Here is a 13,281-nt window from a genome sequence, read left to right on the forward strand (position 1 = left end):
AGATTGAGTCCCGCGGAGAGAATACGCAGGTTAAATAAAGTAGCTTACATAGTTCCCGGACTGATAGGCGGCGCCAAGAAATCTGCTGATAAGCGCCTCGAATGATGGGTTGGCCGCAAATCGGGAAAATCTCATCGTCCTCAGCCCGTTGTTTCTTCTCCGACGCTATCTTTCCCCCCACACCATGTTGTACGAGTTGATTGCCATTGTATGTTCTCCTGTGCTTTCCCTTGAAGGATTGTCCCGTATCCTTCATGCTAACTGTGCCCTTCTTTGATAGGTCCGTCCGGGCAGCCTCAATGAGGTCCGAGAGTATGACCTTCCGCGACTCGAGACGCCTCCCTTATCACCCTAGACTCGATACATTCTCCATTAAAGGGTTCACTACAATGATAGATGTAACTAACTTTTCGCAGAATTGCCCGTAACACCGGCATCCAGGTCCTGCGGTCCGGCGGCGTAGTCCGCGGATACACCAACTGGGGCACCTTCCGACTCCCCAAGCCCACTACCAAGCATCAGGCCCGATACACCGAAGGCCACCATTTTATTATGCGCTTCGATGCTTCCGGCCCAGTACAGATGGCCGTCCGCAGAACCCTCGGCCTCGATCCTCGGATGATTCGCTTCTCCGTGGTTAAGTTGGGCGACAAGCTGGAAGACATCAAGGATATCCCGGGCAAGGTCGAGTGGAACAACACTCGCAACATTTCCGAGTCTATCTAAAAAAGGATATCGCTTGTTTGGTTATGCATTAGTTGGACGAGATGAGGAGCCGTTGCACAGCTCGCCTACGTTGATTTTCGTCCGGACATTGATGGTTCGCTGTATTATTGGGATTGAGGGTTGAATTTTTGTACTATCATACCAGCATCGCAGGCGCACATTATATCACTTAATTGGGTTTCTATCTTTAAGGTGTCGTTTCATCGCCTGTCGTGCACTACACCAAGTTGATACGTTTTGGCACGTGACCTGGTTCTTGGGTCTCGCAGGATCACTATAGCCCCGATCTGATCTGGTTCGAAAGCGACATCAGACTAAAAAGAATTGCACCCCTGCTAGTATATCTGAGGCTATGCTATAAGACACATTATGGCAACATATACTCCGTGAAATAGCAGTGGACATACTCTTAAGCCCGAAGCCTCACTCTCCAACGTAAATATACCACATGGCAATAGTATAAACACGCAGCGAATTCCCAAATTAACCAAACAATAAACCCCAACTCCACACAAAGTGACCAAAAAGGCCGATCATCACATTTCCTTCGCGACACAGTAAAGTGAGGAAAAAGCGACCTCCAGACCTCCACCCGATCAGCCGAGGTTCCCCATCATTCATATCGGGTAAGGCGGTCGTGCGTCGCGCCAATCGCCTAACATACATATACTCCATCGGTCAACTACTACCAGATTAGATTATCCCTGATCTGATCCCCTATACCTGGCCTAAAGATTCAGTCCCTAGCAGAAATCATCCAGACCCTTAAATCCCAACAACTCCAAGTCTCCATCTATATATCTACATACTAATTATCAACCATGCCCGAGGACCATGACGCCGATCCTCAGCAAACAACTTCCTCCCCACCAGCCTTCGTGGACCTAATGGCCCTAAAACAACTCCCCAGCCCCAGCCACCTACCCGGCATTGCCCACGACGAGCCAGAAAGGATCGAGCGCTTCCAATCCCTCGCCGCACCGTATCCGCCGGGTGAGGGCCAAATGGCTTTCGGCGGGCATGTATACGCGCAGTCCGCCTACGCGGCGTCAAAGACTGTAGATAAGGGCTTTATAATTCATGTAAGATACTACACGACACCTTCCTGCCTATCTATCCATCTACCAGCGCAGTACACATAGGCTAATAATATCAGGATATGACGGGTACGTTCATTTTGCCCGGTCGACTGGACGTCCCGTACGAGTATACTGTGCGCCATCTCCGAGATGGGAAGATGTACTGTACGCGGGCTGTCGATGCGAGACAGAGCGGTAAAGTGTGTTTCTCGTGCCTGTGCTCGTTCAAGCGTGGCGAGGGGGCGGCGACGTTTGGGCACCAGCCGGTGTCTGCGCAGGAGCGGTTCGGGGATGTTCTTGCTGCGAAACGGCCGGAAGAGCAGACTGTTAGTCCTAGTGTCGATGCGGAGTGGTGGACGGATCTGGTGGAGCAGGGGAGTATTTCGGAGAGGGAGTTCCCCGGGTTGGATGTGCGCAAGGTTGATATGGCCGGGTTTAATGATGCGGAGGATGTGAAAAGGTGTCCGGAGAAGTTTCGGCAGTTGCATTTGTATGCGCTTAAGGGGCTGCCTGGTGGCGATTTGGGGAGGGAGGAGTTGAAGGAGAGGGAGGCGGCTGGGGAGTACGACAATCTGTATGCGTGTGCGCACATGTATTCCAGTGATCGGAATTCGTTGTTGTTGATACCGCGGGCTCTGGGGCATAAGAATTGGATTGCGATGGCGAGTTTGACGCTTACGGTGGTTTTTCATCTGCATGGGGATGCTCTGAGGATGGTTGATTGGGATGCTGGTGCTGGGGACAGTGGAGATTTGTCGATGAAGTGGTTCGTGCAGGAGGGGTGGACGCCACGGTCTGGGGAGAATCGAGCGATTCATGAGAGCTGGCTTTGGAGTCCGGATGGGAGGTTGCTGGCTACTAGTTATCAGGATAGTCTGTTGAGACTCAGGAAGCGGGAGGGGAAGCTATGATTTGCTGTATATGTATATAAATTATTGAAGTGAGACGACTAGTACATTGTTTATATATCCTCATTCTACAAGGCACTTCGCTGTCACTGTAGAGGAGACTATCAACCTGAATATACAGCGAAAATGGCAGCAGTTCTAGTCATTCAACAGTTGTTCTGAGTACCATACAGCTCAAGCTACCTATATAATCCAGCCCACTTAAGAAACCACAACACAACACAAATCTAAAGCTTCGACCTCCCCTCAAATCCAGCAACAAAACCCGCCTTGGTCATCTCTGGAGCCTTGGCCAGCAAAGGCCCAATAGCCTTCGAGAACTTCCGGAACTCAGGAGACGCTCCATGAGCCTTCAGATTATCCACGTCGGTATACCTAGAGCCATCTTGTTAGCAGCCGATGTACACCTATAGCTCGCGTCCACATAAGCTCACTTCTCAATCAGCACTAACTCCTCTGACTTATCCGGCCGAAGAGCGCAGTAGACCTGCGTCTTTAGTTCGCTCTTCTGAACATGCTCCGAGAACGATATGAATGCTTCCAGGACCTTGGTTACGTATTAGTAGGGACTCATTGCAGTGTAAGAAGATGATCCTACCTGGTTGAATTTGCCCGGTTGGGGCACGAGCTTTACGATATTATAGAATTCGCTGGTGGTCATGGTTGCTTTGGGGGTGTAATTGGTGGAGTTCGTATAGAATTTTAAGGTCGCTGGTATAGATATATACCTTGATAGAAGTCGGGTTCGGCTATGTACTATGTACTAATCATAAATCGTTGGTGGGGAGAACGAGAGATGCCGAGGATATATATTGTTAACCTTGGGTTGGGATCACATTATCATAGACAGACTCACAGTCCACTCTCTAATTTATAAAAGTTATACATATACATCTCTTGAGCACAGAACCTAGTTATATGGATCCTGTGTTTTATTTCCGTGTGAGTCGTGGCAATATATTTGGTATAGTTACATACTGTTATTCAGTATACTTTCTGCTGAGAAATGTAACGCTCCCCATAGAGGTGATTAAGGTATACTCCAAACAGATACGTCAGTTCTTTTCTCTTCACTACATTGATACAAGTGCACCTAATTTGGGGTATTTAAACAAGTTATATCCCGGTCTTAAAGAGAAAGTACTAAAAGAAATAGGCATGGTAGCAATCTCCACTTGAGTGCATTGTTTGGCTACTGGGTACGTACATGGATCAGTTGCCCTAATGCCAACAACCAAAGTACTCGGACTTCATAACTAGAAGGGCGAGGGAAATGCAACGGTTAGTACTAGCATTGAAAGATGTACTTTTGTTCGTGCTTCAATCCTTCGAATCTATAAAAAGGTACCCATCACGTGTCGATGACGTAATAAAATACGGGAAACAATTTCATTGGATTTTCTGGAGAAGAAAGAAGTTCTGGACCTTCAATTCTCTTCTGTATTTCTCCCCCAATCTTGACTTCTTTCGCCTAGGATGTATCTTTCCGATTTTTTCTGAATAGCCAAAAATGAAAAAGACACTATTACTAGTTTTTATCCACGGATTCAAGGTTCAACTCTCCTCTAATCCCTCATCCAAGTGTTTAGATCCTTCTACCCCGCATATGTCGACAGTTGTCGTACATACCTTAGTACCTTAGTATACATCCATGATGCTGATCGAGTTGTTACGCACCTCATAGGGCGATGATGATACGTTCGGGAATTTCCCGAAACATGCGCGTGCTCTCATCGATCGTGCCCTCCCTGCCATAGACGTTGCTACAGTCGTGTATCCCAAGTACCAGACCCGAGGGGATTTGAAAGAATGCGTGGGGCATTTTCGAGAATGGTACGTCGTGCCATCTATGTACTATGTCCGCAGGAGATTTGCGCCTTCCATCGACATAACGGGCCACTAACGGCGTCTCTTCGCAAAAGGTTACAGAATCAAGTCATCGACCTGGAGGTTGCCAACCGAACAGCCTCGCCAACCGTTGATCCTTCAGTTCACGTTTTCTTAATTGGGCACTCGATGGGAGGTATTGTCGCCGCCGAAACGCTTCTTCTACTGGCCTCAGAGCAACCTATTCCCGCCAAGCCCTCCGCGGCAGATTCGGAATCCCCCGCCAATTCCCAAATCCTGGAACCAGGCTCGTTCATGTTTCCGCATATCCAGGGAGTACTTGCATTTGATACGCCATTTCTGGGTATTGCCCCGGGTGTCGTCTCGTATGGCGCGGAAGGACAATACAAGAATGCCACGACCGCGTACACTGCTTTGACGGAGGTAGCAGGCCTGTTCGGCTTCGGCGATAGCGGCGGTTCATCCAGCAAGGCGCCTAACGCCAATCAGCAATCTGTGAACGACAAATCCTTACCTCCCCAGCAGCCTAGTGCTACGACTCCATCTTCAGATGCTGCTGCAACGCCATCTTGGCAGCGGTGGGGCCGATATGCCATGTTTGCAGGGGCCGCAGGGGCCGTGGCCGCGGGAGGAGCGGCCGCAATGTATTCGCAACGCCAGCGCCTGACAGATGGCTGGGGCTGGGTCTCATCTCATCTTGCATTTGTTGGGTGCTTAGCTCGTCCGTCAGATCTCCGCCAGCGCATCTCACTCCTGTCAGAGGTGCAGACGGAACGCGGGATCGGTTGCACCAATTTTTTTACAGCTTTGGGTAAAAATGCAACGTCGCTGGTAGAGACCTCGGGCCAAGGTAAGACTTCGCTGAGTCAAAGAATCATTCGCTCAAGATATCGTACCTTCTGCACCCTCCCGCCTGAGGTCGAAAACGAAGAGGCGGCGTACGACCGGAAATTAGGACTCGGATGGGTCAAAGCTGTGAATGATAATGCAGCAGACGAGATCAAGGCGCACGTTAGCATGTTTTTACCACACGAAAACCCTGCTTTTTATGAACTGGTCAACGAAGCGTGCAAGGTTGTGGCAGAGTCCATCGACAAGGGTTGGTATTCAACCGCGACAGGGCCCGTAGAGGAGGTCGACAGCAACTTGCCGCGGACCGAGGGCGGGACCCCTGCCAATAACGACAGTGGATTCATGGATGCTGACGACGTCGTAATTGTGGAATAAAAAAATACCTCTTCCAAAGTACGATTGGCTCCTGTCTCCAAAAGCCGACGCTATTCGTGTAGACGCCCTTTTCTCGGGAACGCCAAAACCGTTTGAACCATCTGCAAGGCCACTGCAGGATAAGATTCGAGCTAATTATGCCAGTCGGCGCGGCCGACGCGTGATATCGCTTCTATCGGTTCCATGCTTTCCGGCGTTACACCCCTAGTCAAGTATGGATTACACCTTGGAACCTTGGGGACCGATGGTGGAAAGAATGGTGCGATAACTAGTCGAATCAATGACAAAGGTGGGGTTTTCCAGATCATGTTGTTTAATATAGCCACGGACTATCTCCGACATCGCTATGGGGTGGGGGGTTTGCCAACCCACAACCATCACGGGATCGAACTGTAAAGACCAAGAAACGCTCACAGACACAGACACCCCGTGCTCCACGCTCCAATGTCCTGCGGAACTATCTTCCCAGTCACGTTAGCCCTAGAGTGATTCCCCTTGCCCTCTTTCGGCGACGCGCCAGGCTTAATCTCGTAGGTGACACCTCTCTTTACACTGCAGGGTTGGCAGCTTAGTCCAAAGTCCAAAGGCCATATTCCTATGTCATGTGAAAGGTCTGGAATTTTCAACGATCCAGTGACATCAGATGTTCAAAGGACATTCATTATGTGTAACTATCTACAGACAGATATCTCTGAGTTGGCTTGTCCACTTCACACATCACACAAGCAATCAACGGGAAAACGCTCTATGAATCAAAACACACCATCGAATAGAAAATTGATTACAAAATTCACTTGGAACTCTACAGTCCGAAAGTCACAAATATATGTCACCACAAAAAAAAAATAAAGAGGTTGGAAATAAAATAAAAATTATAAATAAAAAAAGTGTATTTAACGACACTCGAACTTAGGCATCAAACTCGTTAGGCTCCAATCACGCAAATCAACGACTATCGCTGCGAGCAAGACCCAAGAAAAAATAAAAGGGGAAAGAAAAAATGACTCTCACCTTAAATCCGATCACACCTAATGGAATTTAACTAAATTTAACAATTGTGACTGTTGTAGGCTGATGCGCGGTGATGATACATGCTTCCGGCATACTCCGAATTTGTGTCCTGGTAAGTAGTCGCCCGACGGTCTTCCTCTGGGAGTAATTCCTTGACCTCCCACGTATTTGGCTTAATGCCGACGGAGAACTCGAGATCTTCTTTTGTAATGTAATCCCAGAACTGCGGATGATCAGCGCGCCGTTTGATTAAGGTGGAGCAGGGTTTAGATAATAGAAACCAAGACCGACGTACCTTGTACACCATCATGACGGCCAACAGGTTACAGATGGAGGTGAAGAACAGGCCATCCAAGTAATGCTGGACATTCTCGCAGATGGTGTCACTGAAAGCGTAGAGGAGCACCTGACCGCATATGAAGACAAGGAGGCCGAATACGATGTGGCCGAGGGGCCAGCGGTCCTCGAGCGTATTCATGACCAGTAGGAGTTGCATGACGAGGTAGACGGCGATGCATATGGCGTTGAGGAGATACAGGACGATGAACATGCCGATGGTGTTGGTGGGGCTGAGTCCGCCCCATGACTTGAAGGTTAGGAGGGAGATGACGAACGAGATGGCGAACATCACTGCTGAGGTTAGACGCAGGAGCCAGACTGACAGTGCTGTTCCGTCCTCGTAGAGCTGGAATCCGACGAATCCGTTGACAAGTAAACTCGTGCACAGGGCGGAGGTCAGTCCGTTTTGCACGGCGACGAAATAAGGGAACGGGCCGCTCCGAGGCGGGACCACCCCGGCGTCGATGACCAGAGAGCACATTGTCAAGAGCATGTAGATGTAAAAGAAGGTAATGATTTCCTTGCGACCTATAGTGGCGAGAGAGTGTTAGTGGGATACGATCGTCTTGTGTAAAACGCCAGTTGCAGCGATTTACGTACCGACGGCGGTGAACTTGGATCTGATGTGCAGGATCATGATGACCGTCATGCCTAGCGCAATGATGTGAACGAAAGATGCGGCGCCTTCGAAAATGATTGTGTTGGCCAGCTCGATGTTTCGCGCGTAGCAGTTGGGGATGATGCCAGTTGCGCCTGATATCGAGGAGGCCGGACCCACGAGGGAGCACAGCGGCAGCGCTGCCTTCTGGCAGATGGTGTCGAAGTCACCGAACCCCATCTCGACAACCCGTTGAAGCTGAGAGTAGGATAGCGGTAGGTTTGTTTGGATCGTTCGATGATATCGCAAGGTGAGCGGATCCGAGCCGTCTCCACAACGACGGACGGGGGGCGGGTTTCTAGTGAGCCAAATATGACTTCCGCGGAATCCACTGAAAAGTCCGCAGCGAATGACTGATGTATTTCGCAAAAACGAAGGCGTGGGAGTGAGATCCCGAGAATGAGGCGACCGCAATTTAGCGTTCGACGAGGGATTTTGGAATGTTTCTCCTGGTCTGAGGCTTCTGGAATCCAGAATCACGAGGTACGCTAGAGCCAGATCAAGGCTAACCGGGAGAAGCTTAGTCCCTTTGTTGCTATTCTCGGATTAGTGCTGCTATCCCCGGATAGGCTTGCCTCCACGCTAGCCCATTTCGGTAACTTGTTTATCTAGGCCCTAAAGAAGCAGACTAGCCGCCTCTGGTTAGGATGTTGACGCCTTCCTATACAGAGTTACAGATTCACTTTTCTCCAAGAAGGTCGAATGAGACCACTTAAGGTTACCGACAAGCCTGGCCATGCAAGTGTGGCAGCATCGTCAAAGAGTAAAGTTCTAGGTATCATTGGCCTTGTTTTTCCCTGCGGGAATTGCCAATAGATGACGAAATAGTCATATCCTCGTCACAAAAAGCTGCCAAGAGCCTTAGTATGGGCATATAATTTCTTCGGAGCAATGAACATCTGTGATACCGTAGTAGGTGCTTCTCTATACAGGTTGTCTGCGGTACTCCCAGGACCAAAAATATCGCCGCAATGTATATACCATAATCCACAGAAGACGCTTTGGGTCAGGCAGGAACAAGGCCAATCCGACAGGGTTCCCGTTTTTATTTTATTTTTTTCCCTCTCTTTGCTTTTCCCCCCCTCTAGCCCCAACAGATGTTGCCTTGCTAGGCACATGATTGACCGCAGACGTAAAAAGCAATGTTAGCCCGAATCCATCCAGCCAACACCAACTAAGGAAAGTCGATCCACTATCAAGCCGGTTATAACTGCCATTTATAAGCCTCTGAGTGGCCACCAACCTCAATACTAGAGGTCTTAGCACCTTCTAGAATGAGGATACCGCTTTAGCGGGTGATATGTGATCCTATCGAGTGCTTTTTATGAACTCATCCCTGGATTATATTACATCACATCTGCGGAGTAGGAGAAGGTGAAACGAAGTTTGACCAGAGGTGAACCCCACATATGCTTCTCTATTAATTATTTTCCCCTCTAGCACCCGATAGTTTCCGGGGTTGTTAACACTTGACTGGCATACCTTTCACACATGTCTAGGCTAGCTTGGAGGATGGTATAATGTCATTGTTGGTTTAGATCGTGAACAACCGAATAATCATGATATTAAGCCCATATAGACGGCTGATCACTTAACCTTTTCTGTTCTTGATTAGCCGTAGTCAAATCCCGACAGAGAGTTGTCATAACCTTGTCAGGTCACAGCCTGAGTGGATCATTGTCCCGATGGTATACTTCTGGAAGGAGACTCTGATTTGACGGTCAATTTTAGAGATACTTTCCAGCTTTTTTTATTTTAATTTTTAATTTTTGTAACTAAGTTTCAAAAGGAAAACGGAGAGACCGCCATGATTTTCTTGGCGCAATGATTCTTCAATCAGCTTACGTATACGATATCAATCTCCAACAGTCCGCATATGCTCTTTTGCCGGCCTGCAGATGGATGCAACTTTCTTATGATAGCATGATCCTCTGACGGATGGATCTTAAGATCTATTCTTATTATTATTATTATAATATGATGATGATAGGAATAATAGTATTATTATTATTATTATTATTATTATTCCTTTAAGTTTAAAAAAAAATCCCCTGGTGGATAATCTCGTGAGGTGGACCGGATTCAGTTCCGACAACGGATTTCCAGACCCTGACGCACCAACGGACGGTTTAAACTTTGACCCCGAACTCGCACTATGCTATAGTTAGTTTCGTTTGCTGGACTCGATCGTGTTAAGCGTCGTCGGTGAAACCTGGAAATTTCTTCTCATGTCACGGGATGATTTTCCAGTGGTGTCCCCGGTCATAGGCCGGGAAACAAGCCGATCAAGTATTACGGCACCGATACTACGAGTAGGTGAAAAGGGTAGATACCACTCACTCTATTCGAGTAGCTTTCTTCAGTTCAGGGGGGCGAGTCAAATTAAAGGAGACATATGGATACCCAACACCCTGATTTTCATTCTCATTCTGTCCTTTTTCTCTTCTCTTTTTATTTTCTTTTTCTGGTGCGGGAGGGATAGGATATGAATTCCAACCGGGTCAGGCACCATGAACCTTATGATTTCCATCCAATGAAACCTTTCCGCTCACGCGAATAGTTTGAACCCTAAGTTCCTAACCAACGAGTTCTCGTAGGGTACGATAATGTAATTGATCAGTTCCTTCCCCCCTCTTCAAAAGCCGACAATGACTAACGTATCCTTATGTAGCTCGGGGCAATCAAGGTTAAGGGTAGGCTTGGCCCGTTGGGAGAAATGTGGAGTGACTCCAGTATTGAGCAGAACAGTGGTTTCGTGCCGTTACATCGGGGTTCACTGATCGGATTAACCTCCACCAAGGTTGCTTGCTTTAGACCTACTCCGGACGTGTTGGTGGTCTAATCTACGACCTCTCCAGGACCATTGCCGTCACTCATGCATGACGATCCTAGTTAGCGCCACGTGTAGGTGAAGCATCAACGGCTGCGAGGGACCACGTCGATCTCCCATTTGCCCCGATCGGTCCTAAAACAGATGAGGCTTTCTCTCATCTCGCATGGGACGTTTTTCTTTTTAATGTGACTAGAAAAGTTAGTTGCCGCGTTGCTAGTCTACCTTAGTTTCACCATTTTTTATTTTCTAATTATTTTCTTTCTTTCTTTCTTTCTTTCTTTCTTTCTTTTTTTTTTTAATTCCTTTCTTTTCTAAATTGCTGCAGTTCCAATGACGCTCTTCCAGGAGGTGGGCCTGTGACCTTACAGGGATGATAGTCTCTTTTTGAATATTTTTTTATTCTCTTGATGCCAGACTACTTCGCAGGAAACGGATCGTCGGGCATTACCTACGTTTATTTCCATTCTGTATTTACTATTAATATTTAGGATTTCTGGATTTATTTTGAATAATACAATAAATGAATTTTATAATTTTCTTCACTCCCCTGTCAGACCTTTCGGCCGCCGGCTTGTGATGGGCCACAACCCTGGTAGCAAACAAGCCCTTCTGTAGCTGCCCGCCATGAGCAACAGATATATATTATCATTCTTCTTCCCCTGCCTCATTAAATCCAGGTTAGTACACAGTCGTCTCCTGCAGACTTTTTAAGCATATCTCCAAAGTACCTCAAGCTTTTGGATCCCAGATCATCTTTATACCTCAGCCAGGGTGGTATCGTTCCAAACCCTACTACTATTACTACACTATACTACACTATACTACACTATACTACACTATATACAACCCGCAACGGAAGCCTCCTCTATCCTCCCGAGCATTGAGACGGCATTTCCGCCCTCCAAGTCTGTCCTGATTTGCCAATAGTGGATGCGGGCAGCGATGTGCAATTATTTCAAGAATTACTACATATACAGCACCTGTCGGGAGCCCAGTGTGCATTTCATTCGAACATCCATCGACGGGTCGAAGGAGAATAAATGCACGGACAGTCCCCACGATCGATTCATTGTGGTTGTTGGGAAATGCCGACTTTGTCGTTAGGTTGCAAGAATCGACTTCACAGGCAACACTACTACTTACTACCCTTTATTTGCGGCCTTTACCAACCGACTCCAACCGGTGGCATATTTTCACGGCATATACCCACGAACTCGGAAGCCTTCAGTTAATAAACTATCGAGCTGTTCCATGAGCGCCTTATTCACATTCCCATCTTTCTTTCTGTCGGATTGATTCTTTGATCTCTATGTTTCATTTTCAGGATTTTTATTTTATTTGTTTATTTGCTCCCTCTCTGCTCCTTTTCTCTCTCTTTGGATCTTGGAAATTGCAAGCGAGAATTTTTCATGTCACATGTATATTGGCATGGCACGGGTATCAATCATGTACGGCGCTCAAGGGAGTCAACAAAAAAGAGGGTCGGGGTTTTACTTGTCTTTTAGATCCCATTTCTGTCTTTCTATTATTATCATTATTTTGTTTATTATTATTTTGCTTCAATCATATTATGCGCCTCTTGTTCCGTCAAAAGGGGAAACAGACCAAATTTAATCCATTGTTGCGCATCTGCATGTGTTACTATTGCTTTTAAGATGGTTTGAACATGTTCTTCACCCTACAGTGGGAACGGACGGGCTTGCAACACCTCGGCGAGTCAGAGTCACGGAAGCTAAGGAGGGGAGAGAAAAAGAGAGAGAACGCTACACAGAGGCCGCCTTGACCTTCCTAGACCAACATTGACATTACTCAAGCTTGAGAACGGTTTAACACTAGCAAACCACTGGTTGGTAACCAGTGGTCATTGCACTTGACGCAATGAGCTGCATGATAGCAGAACCGCTACCTGCCAAGCATATGCCTTCCTGCATCTACAGAGGCCCAGACGGAGTCTGTGCTCCCCCGTCCTATGACGAAGTAGCGCGACCGGCCGAAAGGTGGATTCTAGTGGTTCTGAGAATCGAATCGTTGTGAAACCGGACACTGGGCTGCATTTTTTTCCCCGATGGACGGTTGACGGTCACACAGGAAGAACCAACAAGCTTGAGGGACGGACCAGGATTACCGGGGGCGGGTCTTATTTTTCTTTGATGTTCTCTTTCTTCCTTTCATTTCCTGGCGCCCACGAACCCTGCCAGCGTTCCCTTATGATACTGTGATCAATGCAGAGCTCAGTCAACTCTTTTTCTCTTTTCCCCTCCCCCATGTGGCTATGGGTTGCAGCGATTGTTACACATACACCAGGAAATGGGATGCATTGACAGTTATCTTTTAGCACCGGGATTACCGTCAATTATTGTCATGGATGGGTGGAGAGTTTCCCTCGCCAACTCATCTCCTCCCGGGAGTGGGGGCAAGAGGTCGAGGAATTTTCGGATAAGTGTCATTACCTGGCATATTGCATACATGATCCCCGCAACTCCATCCCTTCTCATTTGCCCAGGGATTGGCACCACGGAAGATATTTTAATTTCCGACTTTACACAAGAACGATGAGATACCATCCCGTACCACCATCACTTTACCTTCTGACCAAGCCCACTTTCGGGCCGAATGTGCATTCCTGCAGGGCAACGCTTAAAACACCGCCGG

The 13,281-nt window shown here is 47.7% G+C and overlaps 6 protein-coding genes across 6 annotated transcripts; 4 read left to right on the forward strand and 2 right to left on the reverse strand.

Annotated features, from left to right (window-relative positions):
* Positions 1-139: 139 nt before the first annotated feature.
* BDW43DRAFT_282369 (mitochondrial 37S ribosomal protein bS6m) lies at positions 140-1,166 on the forward strand. Its single transcript, XM_032042624.1, has 3 exons — positions 140-208; positions 281-312; positions 417-1,166. Exons 1-3 carry the CDS (start codon positions 185-187, stop codon positions 724-726), a joined length of 366 nt encoding a protein of 121 aa, XP_031898315.1. The 5' UTR covers positions 140-184; the 3' UTR covers positions 727-1,166.
* A 381-nt stretch (positions 1,167-1,547) lies between these two features.
* BDW43DRAFT_301687 (acyl-CoA thioesterase) lies at positions 1,548-2,716 on the forward strand (the record flags this gene model as incomplete). The annotated part of the gene is made up of 2 exons (XM_032045094.1): positions 1,548-1,808; positions 1,883-2,716. 2 exons carry the CDS (start codon positions 1,548-1,550, stop codon positions 2,714-2,716), a joined length of 1,095 nt encoding a protein of 364 aa, XP_031898316.1.
* Positions 2,717-2,940: 224 nt separating this feature from the next.
* Positions 2,941-3,374, reverse strand: BDW43DRAFT_313002 (putative quinol monooxygenase; the record flags this gene model as incomplete). Its single annotated transcript, XM_032047486.1, has 3 exons — positions 2,941-3,088; positions 3,148-3,260; positions 3,312-3,374. The coding sequence occupies 3 exons, from the start codon at positions 3,372-3,374 to the stop codon at positions 2,941-2,943; spliced, it is 324 nt and encodes a 107-aa protein (XP_031898317.1).
* Positions 3,375-3,652: 278 nt separating this feature from the next.
* Positions 3,653-6,020, forward strand: BDW43DRAFT_138383 (esterase/lipase family protein). The gene is made up of 3 exons (XM_032038287.1): positions 3,653-4,265; positions 4,398-4,546; positions 4,636-6,020. Exons 1-3 carry the CDS (start codon positions 4,224-4,226, stop codon positions 5,786-5,788), a joined length of 1,344 nt encoding a protein of 447 aa, XP_031898318.1. The 5' UTR covers positions 3,653-4,223; the 3' UTR covers positions 5,789-6,020.
* Positions 6,021-6,736: 716 nt separating this feature from the next.
* On the reverse strand, positions 6,737-8,537 carry BDW43DRAFT_138278 (chitin synthase export chaperone). Its single transcript, XM_032038286.1, has 2 exons — positions 7,739-8,537; positions 6,737-7,666 (listed from the first exon to the last, which is right to left on the reverse strand). The coding sequence occupies exons 1-2, from the start codon at positions 7,974-7,976 to the stop codon at positions 6,837-6,839; spliced, it is 1,068 nt and encodes a 355-aa protein (XP_031898319.1). The 5' UTR covers positions 7,977-8,537; the 3' UTR covers positions 6,737-6,836.
* A 1,276-nt stretch (positions 8,538-9,813) lies between these two features.
* Positions 9,814-10,918, forward strand: BDW43DRAFT_282413 (uncharacterized protein). The gene is made up of 2 exons (XM_032042625.1): positions 9,814-10,404; positions 10,468-10,918. The coding sequence occupies exon 1, from the start codon at positions 10,025-10,027 to the stop codon at positions 10,283-10,285; it is 261 nt and encodes an 86-aa protein (XP_031898320.1). The 5' UTR covers positions 9,814-10,024; the 3' UTR covers positions 10,286-10,404; positions 10,468-10,918.
* The last annotated feature ends 2,363 nt before the right edge of the window (positions 10,919-13,281 follow it).

The sequence above is a fragment of the Aspergillus alliaceus genome, assembly GCF_009176365.1.
Source record: "Aspergillus alliaceus strain CBS 536.65 unplaced genomic scaffold BDW43scaffold_34, whole genome shotgun sequence".
Lineage (NCBI taxonomy): Eukaryota > Fungi > Ascomycota > Eurotiomycetes > Eurotiales > Aspergillaceae > Aspergillus > Aspergillus alliaceus.

Excerpts from the sequence above, each read along its gene's own strand:
- BDW43DRAFT_282369 (XM_032042624.1), top strand. The coding sequence starts at position 185 with ATGTTGTACGAGTTGATTGCCATT. Across the intron at positions 209-280 it reads TGTACGAGTTGATTGCCATT|GTCCGTCCGGGCAGCCTCAA; the intron begins GTATGTTCTCCT and ends CTTCTTTGATAG. Across the intron at positions 313-416 it reads AGCCTCAATGAGGTCCGAGA|AATTGCCCGTAACACCGGCA; the intron begins GTATGACCTTCC and ends AACTTTTCGCAG.
- BDW43DRAFT_138383 (XM_032038287.1), top strand. The coding sequence starts at position 4,224 with ATGAAAAAGACACTATTACTAGTTTTTATCCACGGATTCAAG. Across the intron at positions 4,266-4,397 it reads TTTTTATCCACGGATTCAAG|GGCGATGATGATACGTTCGG; the intron begins GTTCAACTCTCC and ends CGCACCTCATAG. Across the intron at positions 4,547-4,635 it reads GTGGGGCATTTTCGAGAATG|GTTACAGAATCAAGTCATCG; the intron begins GTACGTCGTGCC and ends TCTTCGCAAAAG.
- BDW43DRAFT_138278 (XM_032038286.1), bottom strand. The coding sequence starts at position 7,976 with ATGGGGTTCGGTGACTTCGACACCATCTGCCAGAAGGCAGCGCTGCCG. Across the intron at positions 7,667-7,738 it reads ATCCAAGTTCACCGCCGTCG|GTCGCAAGGAAATCATTACC; the intron begins GTACGTAAATCG and ends TCGCCACTATAG.
- BDW43DRAFT_282413 (XM_032042625.1), top strand. The coding sequence starts at position 10,025 with ATGTCACGGGATGATTTTCCAGTGGTGTCCCCGGTCATAGGCCGGGAA.